At 41.9% G+C, this 16250-nt stretch overlaps 1 protein-coding gene across 1 annotated transcript; it reads right to left on the bottom strand.

Annotated features, from left to right (window-relative positions):
• Window positions 1-1165: 1165 nt before the first annotated feature.
• slc6a4b (solute carrier family 6 member 4b) lies at window positions 1166-12702 on the bottom strand. The gene is made up of 13 exons (XM_062544001.1): window positions 12492-12702; window positions 11353-11487; window positions 10835-11051; window positions 10447-10585; window positions 9925-10059; window positions 8136-8239; window positions 6168-6295; window positions 5883-5995; window positions 5454-5585; window positions 4198-4297; window positions 3890-3990; window positions 1723-1890; window positions 1166-1246 (listed from the first exon to the last, which is right to left on the bottom strand). The coding sequence occupies exons 1-13, from the start codon at window positions 12700-12702 to the stop codon at window positions 1166-1168; spliced, it is 1764 nt and encodes a 587-aa protein (XP_062399985.1).
• Between the last annotated feature and the right edge of the window lie 3548 nt (window positions 12703-16250).

Here is a 16250-nt window from a genome sequence, read left to right as displayed (position 1 = left end):
ATATATTATCTTAAATACATGCTTGGCTTTTTAGATTTAAGTAACAGTATCTTCTGAACTGACAAAAGAACCTTTAAACAGTCTTTCCATGTAATTACATAGTGAAATTACATAGTGAAAATAGCAATATACTGTAGTTGTGTAAGTCTGGAGAGGCAAAATATCAATGAACAGTAGGCTATAATTATTTGACATATCTACAATACATCATTTAAGGCAGAAAATAATTATATTTTTGATTCAATAACAGGAAAATGGTAATAGAAATGGACATAGTTATATTGTATGTTGTTAATGATGAGGTAATCTGCTCACTGGCACGTCATTTATAGGGAATCCTCATCCTATGTCAACATGCATGCATAGGATCAGACTTATATGCTCTTGTATTTCTCTCAAATTTGTCATGTTGTAATTTCCATGAAGATACACAAATACATCTTCAACAACATTGAACAACCCAGATTTGGTCATGTTTACATCAGAACCAAACAATTTAGAAGTTGATTTTTGGCTAGAGCTCAAAATGGAGCTTTTATTCCAGAACAATGAACAAGGAGCTCACTTGAATTGTCTTCTTATTCAATAGTATAGTAATAGTATCTTATCAAGAGTGATTTTTAGGGACCAGGTTTACCGCAGTACTTCAAATTAAGCCCAAAAATAAAACCTAATCATGACATTTATAAAAGTGTTGTCATACAGTGTTTTAGACACATACTGTAATTGCCACATAACATAATCTTAGTTTAGTTGACACATCTAACATAATACATCAAAATTCAGTTTACAAAATTTGTCCTCAAAAATGATTACATGGAACACTTCAATTTTGAGTTCACTCTAAAACAGCTTAACAACATTTGGTAAAGAAATAATGTTGGTCTTTTCTTACTGCATCTTTTGTGGCACCTTGCTTGCATGTCAAAATAGACTTTTAAACCTGAGATGGAACACTAGGTTTTTTTTGACAAGTGTAATTTCATTGTCGTCGATGGATTTGAGTCACGATTTTAGAAAACTTGACATCTTAAAATTCTTTCCACTAGTTTTTAGCCCATCCTAGCCTGTATTTATTATGTGATATGTATGCAATATCGTAATGCTTTGATGTCTCATGTAGAGACCCAGGAGAATGCCTGATACTGCCCGGTGCTGGACGGTACTATGGGACAGGGGCCATGCCAAGGGCGTCTGCGTGGAGATCAGGTAATGTCCGTTCTGGGTTCAAACACACTGCAAGGCGCTGGAAAACAAAACACTGTTGTCAAGGTTTCACAATGACAGCAAGGTCACGGATGGCAAAGTTCAATCTTGGGTGGGTCAATCCAATACATCAAATACCTTTTTACATAATCAATTCACTCAGTTTTCCATTGATCGTCAAACCAATAGTTTACCTGCACACTCATATATCATTACATTACATTACATTTGGCTGACGCTTTTAACCAAAGCGACTTACAACGTAGTGAAAAGTTTGAAGTTTTTAGTTTTTAAGAGCAATTCTAACAAAAATAAGTGCATCAATGAGTGCAATTGACCGTAGGATCAGCAAGACTACAGTAGTTGTAAGTAGTGCAGAAGAGATGTTCTCTGAAGAGCTTGATTTTCAGGCGTCAGATATCAGGATGCCCTCCAGCACCTCAACACATCATTTTATAGTGATAAATCATGTATACACATCAATTTCGATAATCAATAAAAAGATTAAAATCGCACCTGCTTCAGAGAGCCAGGAGTCCAAAGCAGCTTGTATACCATGTAAATGGGGATCCACATAAAGGAAGAGGCACCAATCATATATCCTACTGAGATGGTCCAGCCAGGGTACTTGTAGTCGAACAGGGTAAGAGGCTGAGGGTTGAGTAGTGAACTCACTATAATGTACTAGGAGGAAGAGGGGAGAAAGTGTTGGGGTTAAAATAGGGATTTCATCTGTTTTAGTTAAAGAATCTATTCAATATTGGCCAGTAATTCCGCTTAATAAAAAAATCAATATAAGCTTTCTAGGTATCTTAGCTTAACACACACAGAGGATAGTACTGACTTATAAAGATATATCTCATAAGGGAGTACATGTAAAACAATTACATCACATAATGGCTAAATGTCAGTAGATAAATATCACAGGGAAAATCTTACACACGCGCACACACACACACACACACACACACACACACATGCATAGAAAGAAAGAGACACATACACAGACAAAAGCTGTGGAAATTAATGGCCTTGATCAATTTGTTTGGACCATATTTTCAAATTTCTGTTTTATCATGGGGAGCCTGTTTTTTTGGGAGGTTTGTGAATGTTTTCTCTCTGTTAGAATTGCACTTGTAGCCAAGGGGACACATGAATCATGAGTACAAATGGCACCAGAACGGGGGTTCTCCAAAACAAAATTGTAGAACCGTAGCTTCCCCACACATGTTCCTGACATTTATAGAAGCCCATGTTCCCCTCTCCATCTCTCAATAAGACGTATGGCTTTTGTCTACACAATATGCAAAGGCAACATTTTTAAACAATCATGGAGCACCCAAGAAAAATCACACCGGGCGTTTGTCAATGTGTGTGGTGGCTGCAGGCTGAGAGTAAACATATTTGATCTGTTTTTCTTCTCCCAGGAGTGTGACAGAAAGCTCATAGTGAAAATGTCAGCCCTTTCAACAGTGGTTTATCAAGGGGAAATTAGAAAACATATATGCAAAGTGGAGCCCGAAATATTAAATCATGCAGGGCAATAGAATTGACATTTCCACAGATGGGATTTGAGAATATGAACAGGGGCAAAAACGAGGATCGAGAAAAGGCAATAAAGATGGCCATGAAGGAGAAGGCATGTCTCACTCTTATGTGGAAAATGGCTATAAATTACTGTCTATAGAAAACCAAAGATTCTTGCACTGCAATCATCAGTTTGTATAATTAGCACAAAAAAAATGCTACACTTTGAGCACAAAATATGCCATTATTTGCCAACTGTTGAGTATTCTTTCCTGTATGACAGACAGGCCTCTAAAAGTAAAACGCTTTTAGGACTGTGTTAGTCAGAACGAATCATAAAATGACAATGAACTCAACAAAACTTTCTGAACATTGTAAAAACATTGAAGTAGAAATGGGGTTTCTGACCGTACTTAAACTCTGTGTGTTGACATTGACTTTAGCGTCCTGGTTATAATTCTTTGGATTTTGGATATAAAGCCTTGGATATGGTGCTTAAGGAAGAGAGAAGTTTGGTTTTGCGCATCTTTGTATGCATGACATCCCGGTGAGTGACTACTCCTTGTGATTAATCGGCACTGCGCTGTTCAGAAATCTGGGTAAAGCAGATACAATGCATCATGCAATTCCACTGCAACTCGCATATTTACTGAGCCAAGGACACGACGTCTATGTGCGCAAATACATTAACGGGATTACCTTGTTCTTGTACCTTGTTTTCCAGTTCTTAAATTAAGAAGGACCATATTTAAATTTGTCACAGAACAAATTCAAAAGGTTGCCTTTTGAATGGAAGTGACTAAAGAGATTAAGTCTATTCCCAGTGGGGCCATTGTGGTCAATAATGTTTACACGTTTCTGTGATACCTGAATTATTAAGCTGAATAACCAAACTCCAAAATGCTTTTCATATCTGCTATTCAGTGACACGCATAAACCCTGGCTGCTATTTAAAAAGAGCAACTCCAGAGCTCTCTGACAACTAATGAAGACAGATTGTGTGTGTGCATGTGTGTGCGTGTGTGCGTGCATGTGAGTGTGCGTGTGCGTGTGTGTGTGTGTGTGTGTGTGAGAGAGAGAGAGAGACAGAGAGAGAGAGAGAGAGAGAGTGTGTACATGTTCTTGCTTGCTAGAGAGGTCTTTTGTTTTAACTTACAGCCAGAAAGGCAGGGCTGATGGCTACCCAGCAGACCTTCCAAAACAACCCAGGACTGTAACCCAACATGGACTTGATGTCATTACTGAACCTCTGGATACCTGAAACAGCAGCACAAAAAAAATCAAGTGAGACACCAAAACACATCACTGAACACAACAAAAAACAAAACATCTTGTGTTTCACACTAATGCTTTTTTTCTTCTTCTGCACCTTCAAACTGTAATTCAAGATAATGTGATTCCTTCATGATGAATGTATTGTTATTGAATGAAGTGGAAATGGTTGAACAACACAAATGAACTCACCATAGAACCAGGAAACAGCAATGGCCTCCAGGAAACCCACAGCAATGATGGAGCAGCCAACCCCAAACTCCTCCAGCAATTTCACAACATAAGCACCCCCCTGTCAAAACAACTATTACTCATCAACCCAGATGCTTACTGTCCTTTTTCATGGAGTACATGAAACAGCTAGGCTGTTTTCAAAAATTTTACAGTAAGTTAACACTAGAATAGGTACCCAGTAGGGTAGTAGATACAGTATGTACAATTATGAGTTGATTTGATTCTGACTCTGATTTATTTCCTAACTAATTATTTTCTTTATATTTTTTATGGTAAGTGTTAGGATCTCCTCAGTCCAATCTGATGATTTGGGAAACACTAAACACAACTCTTTCCTTCTGTTCAGAGCACCCACTGTTTCACTACTTAGTGCACTATACAGTATATAGTGAATAACTATATGGTGTGTTATTCACTATAATGCACTATGCGGATGTTCCATGGCTCATGTCCCATGTCCCATATCATTTTTAGTGGTAAAACACTTCTTTACTCCTTCAGTCAAAAAGAGAACTCGCACACCAATTTTGCCGATGCAAAGTTTTTCGGTCCTCTTTGCAACGGCAACACTGGCGTGCGAGTTCTCTTTTGGACTGAAGGACTGATACTGTTGGACCTAATGCACCCACCAGGCCTTGAGTCGTTGGCGTGATACCCTGTTTGCTCTATACCAAATCACTTCTTTTTTTTTTTTTTTTAAGATTATTTTTTGGGCTTTTTTATGCCTTTATTTGGACAGGACAGTAGAGAGAACGACAGGAAGTGAGTGGGAGAGAGAGTCGGGGTGGGATCTGGAAAGGACCACGGGGCGGGAATCGAACCCGGGTCGCCAGCGTACGGTGCAGGTGCCCCAGCCAGTTGCGCCACTGCCGGGGCCCAAATCACTTCTTTAACCATAATGCACAACCTCTGTTGTTTAAAATGCTTTATAAAATGGCATTGACCTTGACCATGGGCAAACATTACAGTAATTTCCCGCATATAAGCCGCATTGTGTATAAGTCGCAGGACAGCGTTTTATGCAAGTTAAAAGAAACAAAACCATACACCATATTAACTGCCACCCTGTATTAACCTCATAGCTGAAGAAAATGGGCTAAATCAATGTGTACGCCACGGCTAATAGTCAGGAAATTACGGTAGGTATGCACCAAGTTCACCAATGCTACAGTTATAGCACATCTGCAGAGGGGACTAGGGGCTAGCAAACCTACATGAGTAAGGGTGCTGAGAGAGCCCATAAAGCACACCACGACAAGGACGAGGACAAACAGCTCCCGTCGCTGGGACAGATAGTCTGGATACTCATCCATGACGGCCGTGATGATGGCCTCCAGCCCCCCGAACTGTGAGACGAGGAGAAACAGATCGGCCAGAGGTTAGAAATGTGCGTGCTCAAGCTGCTGCTGCTGCTGCCAGGTGCTATCAAGACAATGCTCTCCTGTCAACTCAGTACAGTTCATTATGCTTCAGTTCATCACAAGGAAATATATGTAGTTTACAAACGAGACAACATGTATTGCATACAGTACATACAGTGATTTTACACAAACAACTGGTTATAGAAACATACACCAAGTGTGTAATATTATAATTCTGATCCTCCATGTTGTGTTCCTGTTATTAGATAGAGCAGCTCCTACCGTGCTGTCCAGTCCCAGGGTGATCATCATCATGAAAAAGAAAATGGCAAAAAAAGTTTGGCCCTCCATATTTGCAATGGCTTCTGGGTAAGTGATGAAGAGCAAACTCGGCCCTGAAAATGTGAAAAAAAAAGAGTTTCTATCATAACTGACTCCTTCTTCCTTACTTTATGTAATGATGCCATTTGCAAAAAGCATAGGAATCATTGTTTTTAATGGTCTTCCAAAATGAAGCTTCTTCTCACATTGATTCATTTGGCACTCCAAGAGTCAAAGAAATGTCACCTGTATCTTTTGCAACATCTTCTACATTGCATCCCCGTCTCTGTGCCATATACCCCAGCACGGTGAAGATGACGAAACCAGAAATTATACTGGTAAAACAGTTCACCAAACTGGTTACTATGGCATCCCTGCAACACAGGAAATTGAAAAGCGAGAACAAATCACGATGTGTTTAAAAGAAACTGATGCCTTTTAAACTGCATATACAATTGGTAATATCCATGTCTTAAAGATTTATTCAAAGAACTCAACTTCTGCACACATCTTAGGTCAACAATGTTGGAGTGAACCACAGGTCAACGAGCACTGAATGGAGAACCTCCTGCACGCTCTCTGTGTGTTTTACTTTACTTTACATTTAATTGGCCCATAAACAAGGTATCAGTCCAGACTTTCATCAGATTTAAAATAAAAATCTGCTGAAATTCTGCATACCGAAAAGTGGTTTATAATAAATAAATTGAACATTACAAGTGAAAAGGAGTTTCATGTCTTGAACGTCCCAGTTTCATGTCTTGAATTATTAGAATTCCAAGTCTACGGATTCTGTGGATCAGTGTCTACCTTCACTATCGCATTAATGGAACCCTTGGTGTAATGTTAAGGTGACAGTAACCAGATGTGCGCATTAGATGCAGCTGTGCTGGTGCAAGCAGTTTCACTAAATTGAAAGGTCCTTATCCATTTGTAACCTGCTGCTACATCACCGACTATCAGGCTTACAGCATACCATCAGGGCAACACCATTCTGCAGGTGTGGGTTCTCAACATCAGATTTAGTTTGTTTCTAGCAGACAAGAACTGCAGAAATGCTGACAGAATAAATGAGCAGCAGAGGTTGGGTGCTGAGACCAATACTACAAAATCCAAGAGTGTAGGTTGGTTAAAGCTAGTTAAAGTTAATTAAAGTACATCGGTCATTCAGACTGTCTGCATTGCACTAAATTACATCTAACATTCACGAGGGTCCAGTTCCCACTATCTAAATCCCATGCCAAGCGGATGCCAAGTAAATTGAGGAAAAACAGGACTGTTACGAACACGGGTTTGTCGGGTTTGGTTCCAAAATGTCCATAATTCGGGGAAATATTATGGTCATTATGTGGAATGATGCATGACTGTACACACATCATTTCCAGGACCTCCAGATCTTTCAGGAGAAACTGAGAAGGAGCAGGTCAGCAGTCTCCCAACAGCCACGGCAGATGATAGGGTTCATCCACGTCTCACAAAGCTCATTCTGAGCACTTCCTTGAGTGTGTGTGTGTGTGTGTGTGTGTGTGTCTGGGCAGTTGCATTTACATTAGCCACATGAAAAACCGCAGCATTGTGGCAAGCTTAATGACGTTTATTCTTCTGGACTGGCCATAGGCCCATTTGTCTCCGTAGACCGTCGTCATCACTCTTTCTCCAAATTGCATTTGCCTTTGAGAGTTTTAGGGCATCTGTTGTGTGGCCAGTCCGTTCGCCGGCTCAATCTGCCTGATTTGGTGGGTGGTGGTGTTTGTCTCTTCCTTCTTTGTACAGACAACAGACCAGAATGGAAATGAACGAGGCCTGCTATAGATAGCGCGGGAATTAAAAGTAGTCATTACATTGCTCCCCCCCCCCCCCCCCCCCCCCGTTAGACATCAGACCAGGAGGCAGCGTGCAAGGATCTGCATAATTTCCTGTCTTCCTACCTTTAATCCCACCACACTTGAGTGACACAAGAGCTGCTCAGGTCACATAGGTGGGGTGTGATGGGGAATAAATCGACGAACGCGTCGAGCGGGATTTGTACAGGTCGTGCCTTCTCATTTGTCCTTTTATATATCCTTCCCTTCCTTCCTTGGTCCTCGTTCCCACTGATCTATATAAAGAATGATGGGGTATCCAGTGCTATAGATCAGTGGGAACGAGCCTGGAGGACCGAGGAGAGAGGTTGAGAATGGGCCAGTGAGGGACGAGAACAGGGAGCCCACTGACCTGTAGCAGTTGTTAGTGAAGGAGTTGTAACTGGAGAGAGCAAGAAGGACGCCGAAGCCCGGTCCTAAAGAGAAGAAGATCTGCGTGGCGGCGTCTACCCACACCTGCAAAGACAGGAACGCAACATGTCCTAAAAAGGCAACAAATCTTTCTGATTTCATGATTCATGAGTTAAAAATGACAATGATATTCATTTTCCCTGTAACTAAATTCAGTCACGATCTAAAAAAAATAATTAAAAGGTCCAGCCTTTGTTTTAAGAGGTCTTAAGTAAGATCTCTTTAAGAAATCATAGATTTTAATGCAGTGTACTTATTACTTGGATACAAAGTGTTACCAACTTTCTTATAATGATATTTACCGATCTTAGTGGTCAAATAGTATACTGGGTAACTTAAAATAAAATAAAATTTTATATATGAAATAGAAAAGCACTCAGAGAGCGCAGACCTCTGCCTGCATTGTCCTCCTTGATCGCCACCACGTGGTCATACCATGCCATTACACCACTAAGCTAAATACATAAACGCCCCCGGAATACCAACGGAATTACGGATCACTCCCAAAATAATCGTCTCTTCCTCGGGTCATGTCCGACCTTCCCTGAAAATGTAATCGAAATCCATCCATTACTTTTTGAGTTATCTTGCTAACAAACAGACAGACAGACAGACACACAGACAGACAAACGCCGGTCCCCGATGAAAACATATACTTCCTTGGCGGAGGTAAATAATTCTCGAACAGGAATCAGCAGCGTTTAACTGGTTTAACTGGACCACAATCTAACTGAGAGATCAGGAAATACTGAATAAACAGCATACATTTGTTCCCACTGACAGTAAACAGCACAAAGACATCTGAAGAGCTATACTCAGTTTTGAAATGAAGACAGTCTATGTGTGTGTGTGTGTGTGTGTGTGTGTGTGTGTTTGTGGGGGGATAGCATATACATGTCTCTCTGTCTCTCTCTCTCTCTCTCTCTCTCTGTGTGTGTGTGTGTGTGTGAGAGAGAGAGAGAGGTGTGGAGGCTGTCTTTGATGATGAGGGAAAAAACACAAAAGTAAACTAATTACGCATGTCATTATGCTTCCTGAGCTTTACTTACGCATCTAATCCCCACTGCCATGAAAGGCAAACATGGCGTCCATGAGCAGCCATGAGCTACAGGGCTCATCGCACAGCAGCAACACCGCAATATACATACTAGTGTGTGTGCATGTGCATATCACGGTCACATGATACATCGCCTATGTAAAGAAAATACAAGTAGTGGTATTTAGGTTATTTATGTATTTAAGAGTATTATTTAGGTTTTGGACCATGATAGGTTCATACGTACATATTTTTTTGTGTTTGTGACGCTTATAAGTCTATGGCATTTATTATTGTATCTTTATTCCTGAAGTCTCACCAGCTTGCTATCCTTTTTGTTTTCAGATAAATTTAATGTTGAGATAAAATCTGTCTATTGGCTTTAACATTGTATACATGTTAAACTTGTTATACATGTTTTTATATAGTGCTTTCATATAGGGTCCTTTCATTCCAATAGTGCTTTTGATTTGTGACGTACTGTACAGTATGCAATAAACCTGCTCCCAGCTCTACAGGCACAGATGTAGGATAAGATAAGCCTTTATTATCTCCAAGTGGAGAAATGTGCCTTCTGCAATCAAGAGAGTGAGATTGGGACACATAACATACATTAACACAAAAAACACCAACCAATAATACAGAGACATAATGACACATGTGGACAGATGTGTGTAGAGCGGATACCACTCACGCTGGTCTCCAGAAGTTTCTCCCACTTGGGCTGCAGGTAGAACTTGACCCCCCTCCAGGCCCCCGGGAGCGTGGCCCCACGCACCAGCAGGATCAGCAGCACCACGTAGGGCAGAGTCGCGGTCACCCACACCACCTGTGGGCATACATGCAGGCACTGTCCAACCGCACCTCTACACACACGAGTCCTATTGGATGTCTGATTGGGAGAGTTGAGCCGGTTCAGAAAATCTTGAGTCTGATTGGGAGAGCTTGGGTCTTATTGGTCATCTGATTAGAAAAGCTTAAGTCTGATTGGTCCTCTGATTTGGAGAGCTTGGGTCTTATTGGTTGTCTGATTAGGAGAGCTCGGGTCTTATTGGTCGTCTGATTAGGAGAGCTTGATTCTTATTGGTCCTCTGATTGGGAGGGTTCTTGTGTCCTAACAGGTAGATACTCAGGCAATACTCCAATTATAGATTGATGAGCTATACAGCAAATACATACCTATAATTTAGTGCAGAACTGTTGGCTCTCAACTCACCTTCCCTGAGGTCTTCACGCCCTTCCAGAGGCTGAAGTAGACGATGGTGAAGATGAGGAAGAGGCAGAGTGTGAGCTGCCAGCGAATGCCGCCTACGTTGCGGAGCCCGTCGGCGTCCTGGATCTCTAGAACGTTCCTCCTGTGGAGCACAAGACACACACAAGTCACTGAGCTTGTGTCTCATACTGACTGTCTGCAATTAATGTGTTCACCAATTCATTCTCCTGGAGCCATGGTAAAAAAGTTTCACCACGTAAAACTTCAGTGAAGTGAACAACAATTATGATGGACACTCCAAACACACACATATTCTCTGTCTCATTCTCTCTCTCTCTCTCTCTCTCTCTCTCTCTCTCACACACACACACACAGACACACACACGCCTACGTGTAGAACTCCTCTGCGGGCGAGCGGGAGTAGTTGGTCCAATTGACGCTGCCCGCGAAGTAGTTGGTGCAGTTCTCCGTGTTCCAGGGGTTATTGCAGCTGGTCCAGGGCAGGGTGCTGGTGAAGGACGAATAGAAGTAGAACAGGGCCCAGGCAATGATGGTGTTGTAGTAGAACGAGACGTACAGGGCGATGATGCAGATCGCAAACCCTATCCCTGTGCAGGCAAGTAGAACAAGTGCGATTTTGACATCAACAATGATTTTGGTGTCAGTTTCACGGCACAAACAGTGTTGTGAGCGGAGCAAATGCAATTTTCCTCCCTGCAGCCAACGGAACTCTCTCCAGTTCAAACTCTAAGCAGAGATTGAGAGAAAGAGCGAGAGAGAAAGAGAGAGAGAGAGAGAAGAGTGCCTTCTCAGCTGCATCTGATGAATGGCAAACATCAGACTCTATCTCCATAATGAGCATGCAGTGAGCAAAGCAACTATGAAGAGATGCAAAATGAGGTAGCCTACCTTTAAAAATGGGGCAGATGTGTTTCCATATGGAGATGGCCCCCGTCCTGTGGAACTGTCCCAGTGCCAACTCCATGTAGAAGAGAGGCACTCCCCCAAAGATGGCCATGAGGATGTAAGGGATGAGGAACGCACCTGCGGATGGGAATTATCATACACCGCCTAAGGTTACATCATCGTCATGGTGAAGCGGATAGCAGTTTTTTTTTGTTTTCTTCCTGTCCTCAGACCATTGTTAATAGTTATTTTAAACCTAGTGCTACATCTATTGTGGATGGGAACCTTTATATCGAACTTCAAGGGTTGAGAGAGAAGGGTAGTGTAGAGTGAAGCGGTGGGTAGAGGATAAGACCATAAGAGCTCAGGAGACAACAGTTAGAGTGTTCTGTATAATGTGGTTTTGGTTAATTCACTTTGCAATTTTGCTTTTACACCTTGCTGATATTCTTAAATCACAAAAAGTAATGATGGCTGTTCTCATCCATGTTCATGCAAATTAGATGGCACCAGTTCGTAAAATTATAAATCACATTCATTAATAAATATTTCTAAGATAAGAACATCATGCTGGATCTTTCACTTCAAATATTACTTTTATGAGCAGACATGTTATTTGGAGCCCTAAGAAGAAACCATTGAAATAGTTCATTTCTGGAGACAACACCATCACATATCAGACAAGCCCAGATTATTTTCCATAACATGGAAAAGTGACACTTGCGTTTAGCCTTCATTTAAACAATTATGGCGACAGTAAATGGCTACATTAAATTATTACACGGATGTTCGAAACAGATTACGGTAATATCTTATATAGCCCACTGAGTAATTAATTTAACATGATTTTTTTTTCTGTTAAATGATCTCGTCCCTGGATATATTAATTTAGGTCGTGTGCTAAGGAGTTGGGTTTTTTTTGTTTCCATCGCCTTGCTCCTGTCGCTGCGTTTATGTCAGTCAGCACCATGGATAGCTCCTGGTGTTAGAGGGCAAGTCTTCTGTTATCTTCCAATTTGTTATTAATAATGAAGACAGAGAAAACAAACAACCTTTTATATTACACTAAATTGATAGCCTACCCAGTATACCTTCAAGTACCACCACATGTTGAGTTCTGAATTATTTAAAATAAAACTTACCACCACCATTTTGATAACATATGTATGGAAATCTCCAGACATTTCCCAGATCTACCGCGAAGCCAATGACAGATAAAAGGAAATCCATCTTTTTGCTCCATCGGTCCCGGTTGTCTGTTTGTGTGATCACTGGGTTGGTGTTGTATCCGGAGTTTGAGGCACCCGGGGCACAGAGATTCCCAGTGAGAGCCACGGAGTCCTGTTGAGGCATCGTCGGTGGACTGGACAGCTGAAGCTGAAGAAGTAAGTAAGTTTTTTTATATTATTATTCAAATAAAAAACTTACAACCCGCAGAGGTAATAAAAAAAAGACTAACAAAGAGGTGTGCAGAAAAGAGCATGCAGCACTTTGGAGTTCCGTCCAAAGGTGGAGGAGAGAACTCAATCCCACCTGAGTGCACATGCAGCAAACGAATGAGATTACCGGAGTCAGATGTGCGCGAACGCACATGACAGCGCTTCCATTTTTGCAGGTCCACAGTCGAGCCTTTCACAGAAGTGTGCTTTTCCAGTCTTTATCCGATTATATGCCCTCTGCAAAAAGTTGTACACACGTACAGAAACAGTTGGTGTCAAAGAGGCTGGTGAAGTTACAGTATGGCACAGGGAACTGACTTAAAACACTGTACCCGAATACGAAAGTCCCCGATATCCAAGAGTAGTGGCGGAATAATCAAATTGGCATGGTCTAAGCCCCTTTTCTTTACTCTTCTTCCCTTTTCTCCCCTTTCCATTTCTGTTTTGCATTCGTTGCATTCACACTCTTGTGGGATTATTTGTTCTTCTTGGTTCTTTTCCTTCAATAGGATAATGAATCATCTTTTTTTGTTCGTTTAATGGTTGAAAATGTGACTTCTGTCAAAAAAAAAAAAAAAAAAATCAGCAGCTACATTTGATGGTAGATAGACTTAAAAGTCATGGTTCATATCTCGAAGATTATGTTTCAGACCATTAGCAATATTCTTCTTCGAGATAAGCGGGCGGACATTAGATTGTATAGATAAGACACAAAGTGCATAACATAACTCAGAAACCTTCTAGTCTATGCCCAAACAGATTTTATGACTATGGTCACTTTTCTTGAGAAAATTTGTGCATTCTTGAGGACCACATTTGAAACATTCTAAGGTCCTGGAGGTCCTGAAATCAACGGTGAAATGAAGGAGGCATCATGTGACCCAGATCTCAAATACACAGAATCAGACTGAGAAAAATAATTTACTGAACTGCTTCCAAAATGTATGTGTTTCATGTAATGTATGTGTGAAGGAAAGTACACACATAGAACAGAACAAATCTTTCTGTTAGGCATTTTGAAAATCATTACAGCCCTAAATTTAAATCTTGTCAAAAAAAAAAATCTCATCATCCTCAGCTTCTTCTTCAGACAAACTGATCAAGCTCCTGATGTGGCTGCCTTTGCCTCCAAAGCTCTTCTTTTGCTGTGTGTCTCGGGGACATGCGTGTAGAGCACGTGTGAACCTGTGACATTTTGCCTGATGATGTGTAAACGGCGTCCTCTGAAGGCCAGGCCTGCCCTGTGCCTGCAAGGCTTCAGTGGAGACCAGGCAGAAAATAACATCTATGTGCTATGACCGGGCTCGTTAGCCGAACCTAATAAAATGAGTTTGTAATTGAATCCACCCGCTTTTAGCACTGGATGATTTCTGAAAAGTCCTAACTGCATCTACAGACTGCAGTTGTCTTATGGGTCAATGGACCTAGAGTGCACAAACGAAGCTAAACAAAGTTAGCTCCTGAAAATGGATCTGTTAACAGGACAGGGATGAATGGCCGTCTTCTACAGCAGTGCTGCAACCTCATGTCCTTAAAAATTACTCTTTTTGGCAATATCAGGCTTGTTTAATTGAGGATTTTCTGCAAAAAAGTTACTCATATCTTCCAAAAATTCCACAGTTAATGTGCTTCCATTAGCCTCACCAACTTTATTTTCATATAACATTGACTGAATTAGAGAAAAACATGATTTCCATTTGATGTTAAGGATAAGGGTTATATCAATCAGAGTAGAGACCGAGGAGTTCTTAAGATTGTAGGTTTTTGCAGTGATGTTGTTGTTAGCACGCAGACCCTCTCAAGAGAGGGGAGGGTACCTATATGTTCCCCAGGTCCTATGTTCCCTGGGTCCTATGTTCCTCGCTTTTCCAAAAAAGGGTCCTATGTTCCCCGGTATGTATTGCGACTGGGGAACATAGGGCCCTTTTTGGGAAAACCGGGGAACATAGGACCCGGGGAACATAGGGATGACCCCATTGAGAGTGCATCTGGAAAATGTTCATTGACTTCCAGCAGGGACGTAACTAGCAGTGAAACTGAACTTAAATTGGTGCATTAGACTCTCACCAAATTGTTTCAGAACTGCAGCAAATTTGTAAACAAAGGTTTTAATGCAGTTGTTTAGTCAAATCCAAAGAAATGTGTTAATGCCAGATTAGCGATTGTATCTTCATCCTCATGTTTTAGGGACATTGGAAATGGGGTTCAATGGCCTCATAGCCGGACGGCAAAAATCTAAATTAGCCAAAGCTTTGTATGGGTAGGCTATACCTGGGCTCAGAGGTGGAAATCTCCAGCTTCAGAAAGTAAAAGTCCTATAACATATCTGTGCCAACCACTCACTTAAACCAGCCAATTCTAATTATCACAACTGTTCAGCCAGGTAGAGCAGCTAATTGACGAGATCACCTGTGTTACAGTAAGTGCACAGGTAGAACCAACACATGACTTGATTTTTACTCTCTGAAGCTGGAGTTTTCCACCTCAGCCTAGGCTAGTGGTGTTGCCAAATGAGAGTGCTGACATAATGCAGCTACAAGCAGCCATGTAATCTTGAGTGGTGCCACTGCTGTTCTCGCGACCTTTTTACAAGCTCTTTCAGCTCACTCCCCATTTGCCCCGCTGGTGAGCTAAACGACCAGTCAGGGTGAAAAACACATGGGCCCTGTGTGTGTGTGTGTGTGTGTGTGTGTGTGTGTGTGTGTGTGCCTGTGTGTGTGTGCATGTGTAGGAGGAGAGGAGAATACGAGAGGACCCCCCCACGCCCCCTGCCCTCTGCCCCCCCCCCCACCCCAACCCTCGAGGGAACCTCAGCTTTTGAACCAACCAACCCGGCAAACCCACCCTGCTCCTGGCATACAGTTCACATATCTGAGATCAACGCTGCTGTCAATCTGCGCCGGGGCAGCATGGGGCAGCACGGGCTAGGGAACATCAGAGTGACGGCGCCTCGCTCCACATGCCCGCGCAGCCATTAGAGGCTGTCGACTCGGATCACACAGTAACCTGAGCACGCCGCCCCGCGCAACTCAGGGGCACCCAGGCCTCGGCGGAAGGGGGGGGGGACACAGAGCGAGATTTGTTGCATGTGCCAAAAAAGCATGCCAGGGTGCACTTTTGGCTGCCAGAGCACAGCTCACAATCACACAGTGATTGTTCAGTTCCTGGTTCGAAACTATGGTTGGATATCCCCTATGATCATACTTATTACCTCTGCCAAGGAGCTTATGTTTTCATCGGGGTTTGTCTGTCTGTCTGTCAATTTGTTTGTTTGTTTGTTTGTTTGTTTGTTCACAAGATAAATCAAAAAGTTATGGATGGATTTCAATGAAATTTCAGGGCAGGTCTGAAATGACCCAATGAAGAAACGATTATATTTTGGGAGTGATCCGTATCGCCGTCTGGATGCAGGAGGCGGTTATGTGTTCGCTTGGTGGAGGTTTGCACCCTCTGAGTGCTTTT

Source organism: Sardina pilchardus, chromosome 8, assembly GCF_963854185.1.
Source record: "Sardina pilchardus chromosome 8, fSarPil1.1, whole genome shotgun sequence".
NCBI classification, from domain to species: Eukaryota; Metazoa; Chordata; class Actinopteri; order Clupeiformes; family Clupeidae; genus Sardina; species Sardina pilchardus.
Note: the sequence above shows the minus strand (reverse complement) of the source record. Positions and strands in the feature narration are given on the sequence as shown.

What these genes read in the sequence shown, in the direction of transcription:
- slc6a4b (XM_062544001.1), bottom strand. Translation starts at nt 12,702, where the DNA reads ATGCCTCAACAGGACTCCGTGGCTCTCACTGGGAATCTCTGTGCCCCG. An exon ending in CATCTGCCCCATTTTTAAAG is followed by an intron (nt 11,052 to 11,352) that starts GTAGGCTACCTC and finishes TTGCCTGCACAG; the next exon opens with GGATAGGGTTTGCGATCTGC. An exon ending in TTCACTAACAACTGCTACAG is followed by an intron (nt 6,296 to 8,135) that starts GTCAGTGGGCTC and finishes CCTGTGTTGCAG; the next exon opens with GGATGCCATAGTAACCAGTT.